At 51.0% G+C, this 16,374-nt stretch overlaps 1 protein-coding gene across 1 annotated transcript in view; it reads right to left on the bottom strand.

Annotated features, from left to right (window-relative positions):
* The window catches only part of LOC130373210 (nuclear body protein SP140-like), a 49,073-nt gene that overhangs the window by 16,361 nt on the left and 16,338 nt on the right, over positions 1-16,374 (bottom strand). The window contains exons 3-7 of the mRNA XM_056579559.1: positions 14,001-14,117; positions 12,409-12,542; positions 7,483-7,521; positions 7,317-7,353; positions 6,976-7,122 (exon numbers count right to left, since the gene is read on the bottom strand). Coding sequence (XP_056435534.1) covers positions 6,976-7,122; positions 7,317-7,353; positions 7,483-7,521; positions 12,409-12,542; positions 14,001-14,117 — 474 coding nt within the window. The remainder of the gene's footprint in view (positions 1-6,975; positions 7,123-7,316; positions 7,354-7,482; positions 7,522-12,408; positions 12,543-14,000; positions 14,118-16,374) is intronic.

The raw sequence follows: 16,374 nt of genomic DNA, 5'->3' as shown, positions 1-16,374 counted from the left end.
AATAAAAAACGAATTCCTCCTAGATCAAGCAAGGTAATGATCAAGGGAGAGTCTGTAAAGACTCCGGCTATAATCCGTGCTTCATGGAACCCATGAAAAGGAAAAGAAAAACCAGAGCAACACGGTTTCCATTAGGTCCGCTACCACCGGGGGCGGAGCTACGGAATCCGGCTCTCCAATAAGGGGACTCTCGGCCGTTTCTTATTTGAAGAAAAACGGCGGGAGTGCCACACTGGCAAACAAAACCACCTGACAATTGGCGAGCCAATAGAAAACCTCTCTAGCCTGTTTTTCATTTGAAAAAAGGTGGGAGAGTAAGACTGGTAATGAAGTCCAACTCGCCAGCCGGCGAGAGGAAATCCAACCACGCCGCTTTGAAGAACATGTCTATATTCTTAAGCCGTAAAAGGGGTCCCGGACTCCAGCACAGAGTTGCCGAGTGAGCCCCTGGACATGTCTAACATGTAAAAACTGACAAAGGGGCCGGGGGAAGACAAAGACGCAGCCGCGCAGATGTCTTCCACCGAAACGCCCTTGAGTAGAGCCGTTTAAGCGGCCACGCTCCGTGTGGAGTGAGCTTTAACGCCCAACGGTGGCGCCAAGCCCTGCCGAGGGTAGGCTAAGCAAACACCCTCACATACCCAGCGAGAAAACCGCTGCTTAGAGAGAGCGCGGCCCCTGCTAGCGTTGCTATAACACACAAACAACTGTCGTGTGGAGCGGAACGTGGCCGAGCGATTCACGTACATAGCCAACGCCGAACCGGGCACAGGAGATGCAACTCCGCCTCCGCCTCACTAGAATGAGGCGGGGGGTGAAAAGCCTTAAGCACAATATCCCTCGACCGAAAATAACTATTAATGTTCTTCGGGAGGAACGCAGGATTAGGTCTGAGCAACGCGAAGGAGCTGTCCTCGTTTAGCAACAAGCAACTCGGGCTGACAGACAGAGCGGTTAGCTCACCGGCCCGCTTGGCAGAAACCATGGCCAACAAGTGCGCCGTCTTAAATGACACGGCATCCAAAGGGGCCTGAGAAAGAGGCTTGAAAGGATCCCTGGACACGGTGGGGAGATCCCAGCGTGGTGTAAGCACGCGTGAAACAGGCCTAACCCGTCTAGCCCCACGCAAGAATCTCTTGACCAGTGGATGGCTGAAGATCGGTCCACCATCACAGCCTGCATGGCCAGCCGAAACGGCTGCCGCATAGACCTTGATAGTGGAGAAGGCCAAACCTTTTTCCAATAAGTTTTGCAGAAAAGAAAGCACGCTTCCCACCTCGCATTGAGATGGGAAGGCGTGGTTCCTCTCACACCAATTAGAGAAAGCGCACCACTTCGCCGCATAGAGGGAAGAAGTAGAAGGCGCACGAGCACTCTGAATAGTGTTGATAACCGTCTCAGGCAAACCTTTGCCCTGCAGGATCAATCTCTCAGGAGCCAAACCAACAGCCGTCCCGAGACATCAGGCGGGTGGTGCACCGTCCCGTGGGTCTGTGAAAGCGCATCCGGCCTGAACGGTACTGGCCACGGCGCCGACCGCGAGAGCGCGGCCAGCTCTGGAAACCACAAAGCTGAACGGTTCTCCGGGGCCACTAATATCAGGGACAGTCTCTCCTGTCTGACCCGTTCCAGAAGAGGAAGGCTCAGCTGAAGCGGGGGAAACGCATACAAGAGAGCCCGCGGCCAAGGCGTGTGTGCCAACGCATCTACCCCCAACGGGGGAAGATCCCGAGGGCTGAGGGAGAACCACCACCTGCAGTGCGTGTTCTCCCTGGACGCGAAGAGGTCCACCTGCGCTGTCCCAGACCTCTGCCAGATCAGTCTGACAATGTCGGGATGTAACCGCCACTCGTCTCGGCGGGGACCGCCTCGAGACATGAGGTCCGCCCCAAAGTTCTGGGCGCCCGCGATATGCAGGGCTCTCAGACTGAGGAGATACTGATGAGCCCAAAGCCAGAGCTCGACCACCTTTCGGTGGAGAGCAGGAGAGCGGACTCCCCCCTGTCTGTTGATGTACGCCGCCGCCGACACGCTGTCTGTCCTGATCAGAACGTGGCGGCCGCGCACCAGGTGAAAGAAAAGCAACAGCACTTTCCTCACAGCGTCGAGCTCCAACACATTTATGTGTGCTGTAGGGGGCGTGCGCCACTCGTCTCCGACCGAGTGAGAGAGGCACGTTCCTCCCCAAACCGTCAACGAGGCGTCCGTGAAGACCACTACGTAGGACGCCACCCTGCCCAGGGGAACACCCCTGAGAAGGGCGGAGGGTCTTTTCCAATATTCCAGGTCTGGCGACACCGAACGGGGAACGAGGAGCACCCTGAGTTTGTGTCGCCTGGGGTCCAACCGTTGGCGAGCAAACCACCGCTGGAGTCTGCGCATAAAAAGCAGACCCAGGGTGACCACGGGGTGGGCAGCTGCCATCAGCCCTAACAGGCGCATGGTGGACAGCGCGGTCACGTTTCTGCGAACGCGAAAACGGGAGAGCGCCGACAGGATGGCGTCTCGCCGAGGAGGCGAAAGCATCGCAGTCATGGTGGCTGAGTCTAGGAAAAGCCCCAAGTAGACTGTCTGCCGGCTGGGGAGCGGGGAGCTCTTCTCCCATGGCAAAACCCAGGAAGGAGAGATGGTTATCACCAACAAGGTGTCCCTTCTCGCCGTCTCTTCTGAGTTGCTCAGAATAAGCAGGTCGTCTAGGTAGAAGAGAATCCTCTTTCCCTGACGCCTGAGCGGTTCCAACGCCGTCTCCACACACTTCGAGAAGGTGCGCGGAGACAGGGATTAGCCGAACGGCAGAAACTGGTACTCGTACACCATCCCCATAAAGGCAAAGCGGAGAAACTTCCTGTGCGCCTGCCGAACAGGGACGTGGAAGTAGGCATCCTTGAGATCAAGGGATGTGAACCAATCGCCCTCTCTCACACACCGGAACAACGCTCCGACAGTGAGCATTCTCAACTTCCTCGTGGCAACGAATCTGTTGAACACGCGAAGATCCAGAATAGGTCTCTTATCCCCTGACTTCTTGGAAACCAGGAAGTAGCGGGAATAAAACCCTAGGTGAGACTTGTGGGGGGGAACGACAGTGATGGCCCCCTTTACCAAGAGAATTGCCACCTCTGCTGCCAGAGCCGTGCTCGCAACCGGGTCCCGTAGCGTGGTCTCCACCAACCCCATAAAGGGTGGGGGACGACGCTTGAACTGTATGGGATGGCCCCATCTCAACGTGGTGTCCAACCATGATGGCAGAACGCACCGCTCTTGCCAACACGCATATCGGTCGGAGAGAGGGCGAGCCGACAGCTGAGGGAGACCGTCCAGGAATAACCCGTATTCCTCTGCCCCTACCGCCTCCACACTGCGTGTGAACCAAGGGGGGCTTCCCATGAAAGGGAGGAGGCTCAGCGAGCGTAGGAGACGTACCAGATCCAGCCGCTGTAAAAAACAACGAGCTGTCTAGACGTCGCGCTCGTGCCCGCTGAACAGGGAGCGAGCCGTCCGGCCGCCGCACCTGTGCGCATGCGCTGTCCGCAGGCTGTAGCCACAGCGTGCGGACCCGTCTCCTCACTTCCCACAAACCGTTGAAGGGAGGTAGAGGGGATAATGTGGGGAACCAGGAGACCGGTACAAGCGGCCGTATCCACAGGCTCGTGCAACGAGTCTCTGATCCGTCCACGAGGCTCCAAGGGACGCCGCAGGTGAACCAGAGGCCAAGCGAACACGCCGTCCGACCGCCACCCTACAGCCACCGGGCTGAGAGGGGGAAAGAGGCAACATGGAGGAACGCACCACAAGCGTAGGACGCAGTTGGCCTGAGGAATATCGCTCTTTAGGTACCATGTGCTGCCGTTCGGCCGAACGGTCAATACTTTTTTCTTTAATAGGGAAAGCAAAAGTAGGAGCAAGCTTCCGGAATTTCCCAGTCCGTAGCGCTGCTCTCCCCGTCTGCTGCGGCTGCTGCTGCTGCTGCACCGGGGCTGGAGTCGGAGGCGGTCCCCTGGAACACTGGGACCGGCCTGGACCCCGCTTCCTCCCAGCCTGCTGGCGGGAGTACCCCGTGAGAATCGCCCCGAACCAGGAACGATACTCACGGACTGACTGCTGGTGCGCGAGCACCTCGGAGAACCGGGGACCAAATAGGCCATCCGGGGCTAGTGGACCCTGGACGAGGCTGGCTCGCTCTCGTTCCGGCACCGCAGTGTGGGAGAGCCATATGACCCTTTGAATCATGGTAGCCCACGCCATATGCCGGCCGGCCGAAGCGGCAAACGGCTGGCATAGCTGGAGGATGGAGCTGGAAAAGCGGGAAACCGCCAGCCATCTCAAGGCTTCCCCCGTCAGCCGACAATGAGACCATGGCAGAGGAGAGCAGGGCGATGTTGTTGACCGCCGCCGCGGATTGAGAGGCACAAACGAACACCCTGTCCGTTAGGCCGTCAATCTGCTTTTGGAGGCGGTCGGGGGGCAGCGGCTTTTCGTCAGGGGGCCATCCGGCGCCCGGACAGAGAAGCGCTGCCAGGGGAGGCTCCAGGCGAGGGATCCCCCTCGCCTGAGTATCGGCCCACCCCACCACGTTGGTGAAATCCGTGTAGGATCTCACCGGAGCCTTCAGGGTCGAAGGGTCCCCACCTGCAGCAGTAAACAAGTGCTGCACAGGCGGGAACAAGGGGCACTGGGTAACCCGCCGGGAAGAAGATGGGGTGCGAAAGCACTCTCCCTGCATATCGTCAGATACGGGGGCGAGAGGCGGGGCCGGCATGGGAATCCCTTTGATGGCCGCCGCCTCACCCATGATCTCCCGGAAGAGATCGGTCATCCGGCGCGGGCCCTCGTGCTGTAAGACGGTGGCGGTTGTAACCCGAGAGCGGGAAAAACCGGACGCCGACTCGCCGAAGACGTCGTCCATGGAGGCGTCGATGATGCCATCGTCGTCGTCAGGGCCGGCCCTGAACAGGTCGATGGCGTCAGGCAGTTCCACCGCAGGGGAAAAGAAGAGATGCCTGGAGAGGATCCCCTCTTCAGGCAGCTCCCGGCAGGCGACACAGGAGACGGGGGCCGCCATAGCAGCCGCGGTGTGGTCGGCGCCAAGGCACCGAAAGCACGCCAAGCGCCCGTCACCCGGTGCCAGGGAGGCGGGACAGGAGGCGCAAAGGAGTCCTGAAAAGGACCTAGCTCCAGGAGCGCTCTCAGGTGGCCCTGAAAAGGGCCGTCTGTCCGCGGCCTCGCCCGAGCCGCTGCCACCGGCTTGGGAGATCCGTGTTGAAGTTTTCATCTTCTAATAGTAGTTCTCAATTTCTCGCTGATAAGCACAAGTGCTGAAAGAAAAGGGAGGATGAGCAACGGTATACACCGCGTTATATAGACACGATACCGTGGGGAAATGTGGGCGGTGCCCACACTGATAGGCGCATAGTTTGAATTTTCAGCACGGGACAAGCCCATAAGGCGAGCCTAGACGGCGTAGCCTACATGAAATAGAACCGCGTTGTCTGATTACAGTTTAATGTAACAGTAAGCTGACAACACCGCAACTGCAAATGAACCACACGGAGACACTTCTGCACACGGAGGCAGTAATACAGTACGTTCAGTTCACGTTCGCCCAAAATATAAACGAGTAACATATCACTGGCTAACCGCACCGCTCAGTGGAATTGGCCATTTAAATTGGCATGGGTCGTAACCATGTGGATAACATGCCCCCTCTTTCGAAAAACTCCTTAAAACACATCTGAAGGCTTAAAATTCAGATATTGAATTTTAGCCTGTAATAGCTAATAATCCTTATAATATAAATGAATACTACAATACAGAGGTTGCGCTAGACTTTTTCATTGTCCGTCATTTTGACGGACAGGGTCGTAAATAATCCGTCATTGTCCATTATTATCTGTCATTTTATTTTAACTTTTAAATGGTAATATAGGCCTAGGCCTACGCTATAATTCTTATATTCAATAGCCTCACTTGTTTTTATTGACTTATTTTCATAAAAAAAAAAAAATCGCAGAACAAGCGTGTTTCAATAATAATTAATCATTAATTTATGCATTTCTTTCTGACGGTGAGAACTCGATTTTTCCGCTTTTAAAACATTGCGGCTGTTGTGCCTTAACATAGAAAGATGTATGGGCTGTAATGGGCTATTTTTAGCTGAACGAAGACAATTATAGTGAAAATGAACAGTCCACTTATAATTCTTGGTAATCTTCTGTAGGCAGCTCAAACTTTCCTTCTTGCCCGCATGGATTTGAAAAGTGTGCTTGCTTGCTTGAAATCAAACGTATCGATGGATACTGCTGCCGAGGCGATTGTCATTAGATGCTGCGTCTTTGCCTCCGACAGACGACTTCTCGTGGCGGTTTTTATGTTATTTTAAAGGCTGAATCCGCGCTGCAACACTTGACACTGGGATAACCAGCGCCACTTCAGCCAGCGCTCTAAAATCGGGAAACATTTCCCCTAGCGAAGTGATGAGCAGACGACAGGAGCCCCTGAACGAGGGATTTCCCGACCCTGCCAGCACTCTCTTCATCGGGAGAAAATCCCTCTGCATGCGGTCATTCTCAACCAGTGGTGCAGCTGCACCCCGCGGTGACCCGTAGTGGGCACAGACGCGCTCCAATGCCTCTAGTCCGTGGGTCTTCAACGCGCTGTCAGCTGTAGGATAGCGCGAGGCGCGTTGAGCACGGCCGTATTTTCGGCTCAGTTTGAAAGTTGGTGTCGGGAATGAAGCTTATGTAGAGTAAGAAAACTGTCACAACTTGCCTGTTACTTCAATTGTGATTTTTATTCTTATGTTTATTATTGGTAATGGTCATTGTAAAATCCGTCAAAATGACGGACTGCCTTCAGATTTTTCCGTCATAGTTAAAATATATCCGTCAATGACGGACATTTGTCGGTTAACGCGACCTCTGCTACAATAGTGGTAATACATTTTAATGTGTCCATATGTGGCACTGTCTCATGTACCTGTATCGGAGTTCTGCGTAGAGCAATCATTCCCCTGCAGTTCCACTTCGTCCTCCATGCTAACCTCTTCATCCGGGTTGGCCTGCAGCTCCTCCTCCTCCCCCTCCTCTTCCTCCATCTCTTCTTCGCTTTCAGAGATAGCTGAAACTGACAATAGAAAAAAAGCTCATGCAAATGTTTAATTTGAAGACCAATTCATTGTCATCTATGGTCATATTGATTGCATGCTTTGACTGTTCTCAGCCTCACCTGTTCAGTCACTTAAGAGATAAATGCGGTAAAAATACCTAAACTTTACAAGTAAAATGTCAAATAAATGAAGCAGAATAACCGCAACAAACCGGTGTTTGAGCTGCAGGGGAGCGTCGATTTCTTAGCCTAGACATGAGAACAAACGAGCAGAAGGAGGACAAACAGCCAGCATGAATCCTGAGAAAACACAAACCAGCAATCCAAATAATTTTTGATTTATTTGGATTAATCAATAATTGATTTATTGAAAGTTACCTTGCTCTTATTATATCCCGGGCATGTCAGGTGTCTGTCCTGCAACGGGGTTGCACAACACACACACACACACACACACACACACACACACACACACACACACACACACACACACACACACACACACACACACACACACACACACACACACACACACACACACACACACACACACTAAGCTACTGGAAAAAGGTTCCTCATATAGGATATAAGCTAAACAGTGAGGTAGGGAGCTCGTTCCACCACTGAGGTACCAAAACAGAGAAAAGTTGTGACTTTGTTGATCGACATTTGCTTGATCTTAGCGGTGACGGTACCAGACGTCCAGCTGAGGTAGTTGAGCGGAGGGATCGAGCCGGGGTGTGTGGCTTTACCTGGGGTGTGAAAACTTTTCTACCGAAGTTTTCCCATGTGACCCCCCTCTTCCGGGACCTCCACTGGCTTCCTGTAGTAGCTCGCATCAGATTCAAGATGATGGTACTGGCATTAATATGTCTAAACAGGCTGGGCTGATTGTGAGTGTGTTTAGCCTTTTGTGTTATAAGATAAGTTATTAAATCTAGATTCAAACACGGTTGTATAATCTAGATATTTTAAACAGAGCCAAAGTGATTGATCACTAGTAGTTTGCTCATGCAGGCATGAACTTTCAAACCTTACACCCAACTCTCTTGCCTCTAACACCCTGTTTGACCTTGTCCCTGCCCACAACCAAAAGTTACATTTATATTTGTCTTTTATGCCGCTTTTCCACCGCACATGTAGCTCGACTCGACTCGACTCGACACGACTCGACACGGTAGCAGCACGGGTCGTTTTCCACCGCAAATAGTACCTCCTGGATGTGGGCGGGGTCGGCTGCGCGAAAGGGCCGTGACGTATTTTTGTACGCGACGCAAACAACACCTACGCAACCCACACATGGACAGAACCCACATAACAACAATGGAGGACATCGATAACATTACTATTATTAGCTGGCATGTTGAAGAAGTTGAAGAAGTGGAATATGTTGGCTGCGGCGCTGCTATGGCTGTTACCAGCATGGTTGCCATGTCGCTCTCGTGACTTCGTCACACTCTCTGGCCAATCAGTGGCCGGCCGTCTGCCGACGTCACCTTTTAGCATCGGCTCAGCTCGTTTGGAACCTAGAGCGAGGCGGTACTAAAAAAAGCAGCGACTTCAGGTACCAGATACCATGTTTTCGCGGTGGAAACGCAAAAAATGCGAGCTGAGTCGAGTCGAGTCGTGTCGAGCTGGTACCATGCAGTGGAAAAGCGGCATAAGAAGGTTGTGTCATATCTGGCTGTAGGTGAGTCTTGAAACTAAGAACTCTAGTGTTTAGCATTACAATTGGTTGTACTAACTTTAACCCTGTTGCCGCTGTGTTAGTTTTGGCTGCCGTCGTTGTTTTTTAGTAAGAGGTCGTTGAGACTAGTTTCAGTCACAAGGTGACAACAATAGGCTTGCATGGTGGGCGGAGCTACGGCTGCCAGAGCTACCTTGTGCATTTAAAGGCTAGCTATTATTAGCGTCAGGACCTGGGAAAGAAAGACAAAGGGAGTCTCTCTGTGGGAGTCCCTCGAGGAAGACCAGGGAAGCCACCCTATTTTAACTATGTGTCGTACTTTACTCATCGTCAGGACTTCTAGTCATAGACGACGCCACCTTAGATCCTCTGCTCGGCGCAGCAACCCATCCAATCTGTGTCATCCACCGACCCTTGCCTAAACTGACCTTGAAATGATGGGAGGACTGCCAGTCAGCAGTCAAGAAGGCAGACTCCATTTCGGCCTACGCGTCCCTCATGACCCTCCAATTCCTGGCCTTGACAGACTTGGATCACTCCAGAGAACTCTGCTACTCCTGCTGCCCTCTCCACCGTCTACTCATTCTCACACACCCCAAGACCATCAGGGCGAGGAGGACGGAGCGGACTCCTCATCTCGCCGATCTAGTCCTACCAGGTCCTTCCACTAGAACACTTGGCCAGATCTGCATTTGAACTCCACGCTGTCACTGTCACCCTTCCTATCAAGCTCTTCATTTTGGTGATCTACCGTCCTCCAGGTCCCCTTCGTGACTTCTACGACGAGATGGACGAGACCCTTCTCAGCTGCTTTCCTGAAAATGGCACACCACTCGTTATCCTTGGCGACTTCAACACCCTGCCAGAGATGTTGCACTCCCCTGAATAATAAACTTTTTGGCCACCTTTGACTTAACACTCTCCCCTTCTCCTTGCACGCACAGGGCCGGGAACCAACTTGACCTGATATTCACAAGGTCCTGCGGCACCTCTGCTCTCTCTTGGGGCTTTCACATCAAAAAGAACCAAGAGCCAGTTCCGGGCTGGTGCGAGGGCCAGTTCCAAACAGGTTCCAGCCTTATCCCAGTTATGAACCAGTTGGTTTCATACCGGCCAGAGCAACGTGATGACGTCACTGCAAACGTCTCCGCTTTCCCAGCAACCCTCGCGCCTTGTCGGAACTGTACAATAAGAAGAAGAAACCTCGCGCCAGTTTCAAATACAACAACAACAATTTCGTCTTCACGTCAATCCGTGTATGGTTCGTTCTTTGAATATTCAGATCTAAAACAAAATCAGAAAAAACAATTAACAGTCGTTTTTTTGGTTTTTCTGATTTGGTTTTGAAGCCGAAAAAGGGCAGAAGGAATATATAAATAAACAGTATTTTCTGTTTAAATCAAAACGGGAAAACTGAATAATCCAGTTGCTTGTTTTGTTTGCGTGATATTTAGATAAAACCGCAATGAATGCCGGGAAAAGGGCAAGCGGATTAAAAAAAACAACATATAAAGACGTTTCAAACGTTCCATCGAGTCTCTCACATTCTACAATGGCCAGCTTTATTGTTTTCCGTGGGAACCGGCGACTTAGTCTGCGAGTGGATGATCTGAAACTAAATCGGATACTAGATTTCTTCTTCGAAGGTTGTGCTCCACACAGAACCTCCTCACCGTCATAACGGAGCGCTTCGGGGCACCAGATTGCTTTAGAGCGGTACTGATCGCGCCGTGTGTCTTTCCAGTGTCAAATAGTCCACGAATAAAATCACCATACGGTTCAAGTGCGGCCATAGCTAAGGCTAAATATAATTAGTCTATTGCTGGTTAAGGTGGTTGGCTCTTTTTTCTTTGCTGCGTTCTGCCTTCTGGTGAAGCCTATAACTATAAATGCATCTATTTTTGTTTTTGTTTTTCTGTTTCGGGTTTAAAAAACCAACACACAAAACACACAAACACAAATAAAATGCAGTTTATTTGTTTATTCCTTTTGACCTTTTTCCGATTCAAAACCAAATCAGAAAAAAACAAAAACGACTGTTAATTGTTTTTTCTGATTTTGTTTTAAATCGGAATATTCAAAGAACTAACCATACACGGATTCACGTCCATTGTTTACCTCTGTGTTTTAAAAATTAAAAAAGTCTTCATTGGTGTTCCTGTTTATGAAGGTAAGGATAACCCCGGCCCCTGCCCCCGGCGTAAAAGCAGTTCTAGTTCTAGCCCAGCTCAATCCTGGGGCTGGAGTTGAACCAGTTTTTACAGGCCGGAGTCGGTTCTCTGGCGGTGTGAAACCAAAACACTGGCCCTAGCTCCGAACTAGCCCGGAACGGGCTCCGATTTTGCAGCGGTGTGAAAGGCCCATTTGTTACCCCGCTCCCCGTGTCTGACCCTGACTTTATTGCTTTTTCTCTCCCCTTGAAGTCCTCTCCCCTCTCCTGCAATCCAGCGTCCAGAATGCGGCAGCGCGCCTCGTGTACAACCTACCGAAGTTTTCCCATGTGACCCCCCTCTTCCGGGACCTCCACTGGCTCCCTGTAGTAGCTCGCATCAGATTCAAGATGATGGTACTGGCATACAAGGCAGTCCATTTGAACTGCCCCTGCCTACCTCCAAGCATTGGTAAAGCCACACACCCCAGCTCGATCCCTCCGCTCAACTACCTCAGCTGGACGTCTGGTACCGTCACCGCTAAGATCAAGCAAATGTCGATCAACAAAGTCACAACTTTTCTCTGTTTTGGTACCTCACTGGTGGAACGAGCTCCCTACCTCACTTAATCTACATTGCACTTATTCATAGTACTTAATTGTGTAACCTCTGCAGTAGATGCTAGCATTGCTGTACACGGGGAATGGGTTAGCCTAGCGATTGTTGGTACTTGCACTTGGCTCTATGAACATCTTTACTGTTCTGACAGCGACATATTGTTTCACTTCTTATGACAAATGTACTTATTGTAAGTCGCTTTGGATAAAAGTGTCTGCTAAATGCCCTAAATGTAAATGTAAACGTAAATGTAAAATTGTGAAACATGCCGTCTCACAGACACTTTTTTTTAATTAAGTGGTGGCTTTATTGCTGTTCAGGCATAGGTGTCTTCACTTTTTACTTGAGTCTTGAGTCCATACATAAATTAGTATTTTAATATATTATTATTATATAAATTATCCTTTTATGTCAAGATTTCGAGATCCATATTCCTAACATCACTTCTGTCATCTGATAGATTTAACGATTTTTTGCATGAAATAGTAATAATTTTAGTTTTGGGGTAGGGTTCTACTCCTTTATGGTTTTCCCTGCAGTAAGATTTTAAGCAGGACATATAGATGTCAGATACATAATACCAACATTTGACAACTGGGGGCAATAAACAGATCCTCCATGTGGTACATCAGATATCTCAACCAAAGCAGGTAGAGGCTGGGATGGGGGTGGGCCAAAGCCATCACAGCCCAATTTACCTTGAGTGTGTGGGAGGTGAAAGCTCTTAAATCTGTGGATGTGTGCTTGACTGGACCAAGTCTGCCATCAATTGATAACGCGGCGAATGACTAGAGGGTCCTTCGTACCCCATAATAATTGTTTTTAGGGTTTGGTTCTCCTTTTAAATACCTTCAATAGCTTTTCTAACGTGGTGTCCTTGCAACGGATACTCGTCTTCCAGTTCCTGCGGCTGAGCTTGCCGCCCAGCTTCTGAAACGCGCAGGGTGTGTACCACTTCTTGCTCCTCAGGATGCACGGCTCTCCTGAAACAACAGAGACAGTCATAAGGTAAAGACTGCTTGAAGGTGGAAAATAGGTTTAAAAAATAAACGAAATCTCTGGTCAAGCCCACTCTGCTTAACCTGAAGAGACAAATAAAAAACCCATCTTGTTTGTTTTTTCCCTTCCCTCCAGTTGGTTACTGTTTCCAGTGTTACCAATGTTTTTTCATTTTTTTTTGTTATAGATTTATTTATTTTCAAATCAGTACCTGGTTTGATTTTCAACATTTCCAATTAAAACCATAATAATTCATCTTTAATGTTAACAATAATACAGAAAGTTGAATCATGAATCCCCTAAACCAAGGAGGAAAACAGTCTTTTACTCCTTTATGGCTCATTTTGTAGTCTTATTAGTTCATTAACTCAAACGCCACACTAGCCGCGTTTACATGGCACATCTGATCCGCATAGATTACTATGCGGCATAGATCTGTTCTTAAAATGTGTTCCGAATGTACTGTATACATGGCAGTAACAATAGTGTCCGTTATGTCTCTCGCGCACACCTGACACATCTCTGGACCGGCGGCAACATAATGGATGTCTTATCACTATGGGGGATTTTAAATTTGATTTTAATGAAAGCACAGCAGGAGAGAGCTTTTCTCTGCCTGCTCCTTCAATTAAGAAGGAGGAGGACAGCGCAGCAACATATTATTATATATTTACCCTAAGCTCAGCCGCAAACAAGAGGAATTTGGATGCGAGTCCGCAGCCAAAACTGGTGGGAGAGAGTGGTCTTACGGGAATTTAGTGACCAGGAATCCTCGAAGGTCCAATTTTGAACTACTGCAGCTGCCATCTCTCTAAGTTAAGAAGTATTTTAACGTTCAGCCTGCAAAAGTACTAGTAGTAGCCTACTCATCTACAGTTATCTCGGACGCGCGCGGACACTACGATACGCGAACACGTCATTAATAAACACCCATGTCCCGTCGCTTAGCAACCGGACACGCTTACCGGACTACTTTTACGGAGTGATAACAAAGACGTGAATCAGGCAATAAATCCACTTTCCTTGACAGCGGTGAAGTTCGGTGTGCTTAAAAGTACAGACGGAGCTCAGTGGACCAATTGCGAACTACTGCGGCTGCTCTAAGTTAAACCCCAATCTATTCTGAATAAGTGTATACATGGCGATTAAAAAGGACTACACCACCTCTTCTATTCGGCATAGAATCTATGCCGAACAGATAATTGTATTCCGAATGAGGCGTATATATGATCATTTTCTGTTCCGCATAGAAATCTATGCGGAACAGATGTGTCCATGTAAACGTGGCTACTGAAAACTTCAAGACCAATTCCTTCACATAAATAACAAAACATAAATCCCATTGCTGTGTTTTTGTATACAACTTTGTATAAACTCAACCCTTGGAACAGGAATAACATGATCACCGATTCCAGCCTCTAATCAGGCTATTACCTGCTCACCTTTTGCCAGTTTGTCGCGGTAGAGCGTCCCCTGCTCATCACCACAGGTAACAGGCAGATGGTGCCTGTACTTATCCAACGTCCAGATCTCTGCATTTTCCCCGTTCGGCAGAGAGCCTAGGCTCAGGAATATAGCAAAAACCATATTAATTCATATTATTCAGGGTGAAAAAATATGATAAATTCAATGATACATAATAATGTACCACCGTCTTTCTCTTAAAGTGTTAAAGAACTGCGGGTGCAGGCAGGCAGGTAGGACCCAGACGCAGACGTTTTCAGGGAAAACGGCACTTTATTCAAGCCTAAAGGCTAATGCACAGGAATCAGGGAACTCGGGAGACAACTCGGAACTCGGGAGACAACAGGGAACTCGGGAGACAACAGGGAACACGGAACATGCAGGACTAACAACCACAATGACAGCACAAGGAACAAAGGAAAGACGAGGGCTTAAATAACAAACACAACGAGGAACAGCTGAGACACATTAGGGGAGGGAACAGTAATCAACACAGGAGGGAAACACAGGGAAACACACACACCCTGACAGTACCCCCCCCTTAAGGGTCGACTCCCAGGCGACCCACGACAAGCAAAACCATGAAGAAAGTCAAACCCAAAACGGGTGGGTGGAGGGGCGCCAGGAGGAGGGAATCAAAAAAAATAAATGGACTGGGGCAGAGCCGAGGGACGTCAGGCGGGCGGCCAGAAAACTGCCCCAGGGCATGGCAGGGAGCCTCAGGCGGACAGCCTGGGGGGCAAGCAGAGGCAGAGTGAAGGCGGAACCCTTCAGGAGGCCGGCGGCAAGAACGATGAGGGCTCAGTCCCTCAGGAGACCTGCAGTGGCAAAGAACCCCCTCAGAAGGCCGGCAGCGGTGAAGGCGGAACCCTTCAGGAGGCCGGCGAAGGCGAGGTAGAGGGCGGGTCCCCTCAAGAGGAAGGCGAGGTAGAGGGCGGGTCCCCTCTGGAGGAAGGCGAGGTAGAGGGCGGGTCCCCTCAGGAAGGCCAGGTAGAGGGCGGGTCCCCTCAGGAGGAAGGCGAGGTAGAGGGCTGGTCCCCTCAGGAGGAAGGCGAGGTAGAGGGCTGGTCCCCTCAGGAGGAAGGCCAGGTAGAGGGCGGGTCCCCTCAGGAGGAAGGCGAGGTAGAGGGCTGGTCCCCTCAGGAGGAAGGCCAGGTAGAGGGCTGGTCCCCTCAGGAGGAAGGCGAGGTGGAGGGCGGATCCCCTCTGGAGGAAGGCGAGGTAGAGGGCTGGTCCCCTCTGGTGGAAGGCGAGGTAGAGGGCTGGTCCCCTCAGGAGGAAGGCCAGGTAGAGGGCGGGTCCCCTCAGGAAGGCCAGGTAGAGGGCGGGTCCCCTCAGGAAGGCCAGGTAGAGGGCGGGTCCCCTCAGGAGGCAGGCCAGGCAGGAACGGAGGGCGTGCCTCCCCTGGACGGTCTGGAGGGCGGACCACCTCCGGCAGGAGCAGAGGCCGGTCCCCCTCTGGAAGGAGCAGGGGGCGGGCCCCCTCAGTCAGGAGCGGAGACCGGTCCCCCTCTGGAAGGAGCAGGGGGCGGGCCCCCTCAGGCAGGAGCGGAGGGCGGACCACCTCAAGCAGGCGAAGAGGCCGGTCCCCCTCTGGAAGGCGAGGAGTGGGCTCAGGAACCGGACAGGGCTCGTGGGACCGGAGTCAGTGCGGGAGCTGGAGTGCCAGGAGGAACCGGGTGGTACCCCAAACACTCCCAGCGATCTATTGCCTTCCATAAGAATTCAAATAAATCCTCCCACTCACGGCTTGCTTGATCGTCCGCTGGGTCCAATGTTGTTGCTGTCATTCTGTTAAAGAACTGCGGGTGCAGGCAGGCAGGTAGGACCCAGACTAGAGTTGTTCCGATTCCGATACCAGTATCGGAAATGTCTCCGATACTGCCGAAAATGCTGGTATCGGTATCGGCGAGTACTGGAGTCCAGGCACCTCCGATACCACGTAATTTATTAAAATAGAAAGCTATTTACTGGTTAGCTCCGTTAGCGCTGACACAGTTCTTCTTCGCGGCTCTTAAAACAGTTGCGCTGTGCTGCCATCTGCAGCCTGCTGTTTTAGAGGGGCGAAGAAGAATTTATCACCTGTCAATCAAGGAGCTAGCATTATCATGTCGGCGGTAGGGGTGTAACGATACATCGATGTAGATCGATACATCGATTGATTGGCGAACGATCCAGCTGTATCGATGCAACGGCCAAACATCGATGCATATCGCTGTATTACACGCTTTTATTATTATATATCTCCTTTCGCGGGTGTTTGTGAAACTATTTCTGCGCAAAGCGCCAAGCCGCTCGTATCCATTCACCGGTTAAGCAACAGCGAGCACATGTGTGAGCGCGAGGATGTCT

This window comes from Gadus chalcogrammus, chromosome 2 (assembly GCF_026213295.1).
Source record: "Gadus chalcogrammus isolate NIFS_2021 chromosome 2, NIFS_Gcha_1.0, whole genome shotgun sequence".
Classification (NCBI taxonomy): domain Eukaryota; kingdom Metazoa; phylum Chordata; class Actinopteri; order Gadiformes; family Gadidae; genus Gadus; species Gadus chalcogrammus.
Note: the sequence above shows the minus strand (reverse complement) of the source record. Positions and strands in the feature narration are given on the sequence as shown.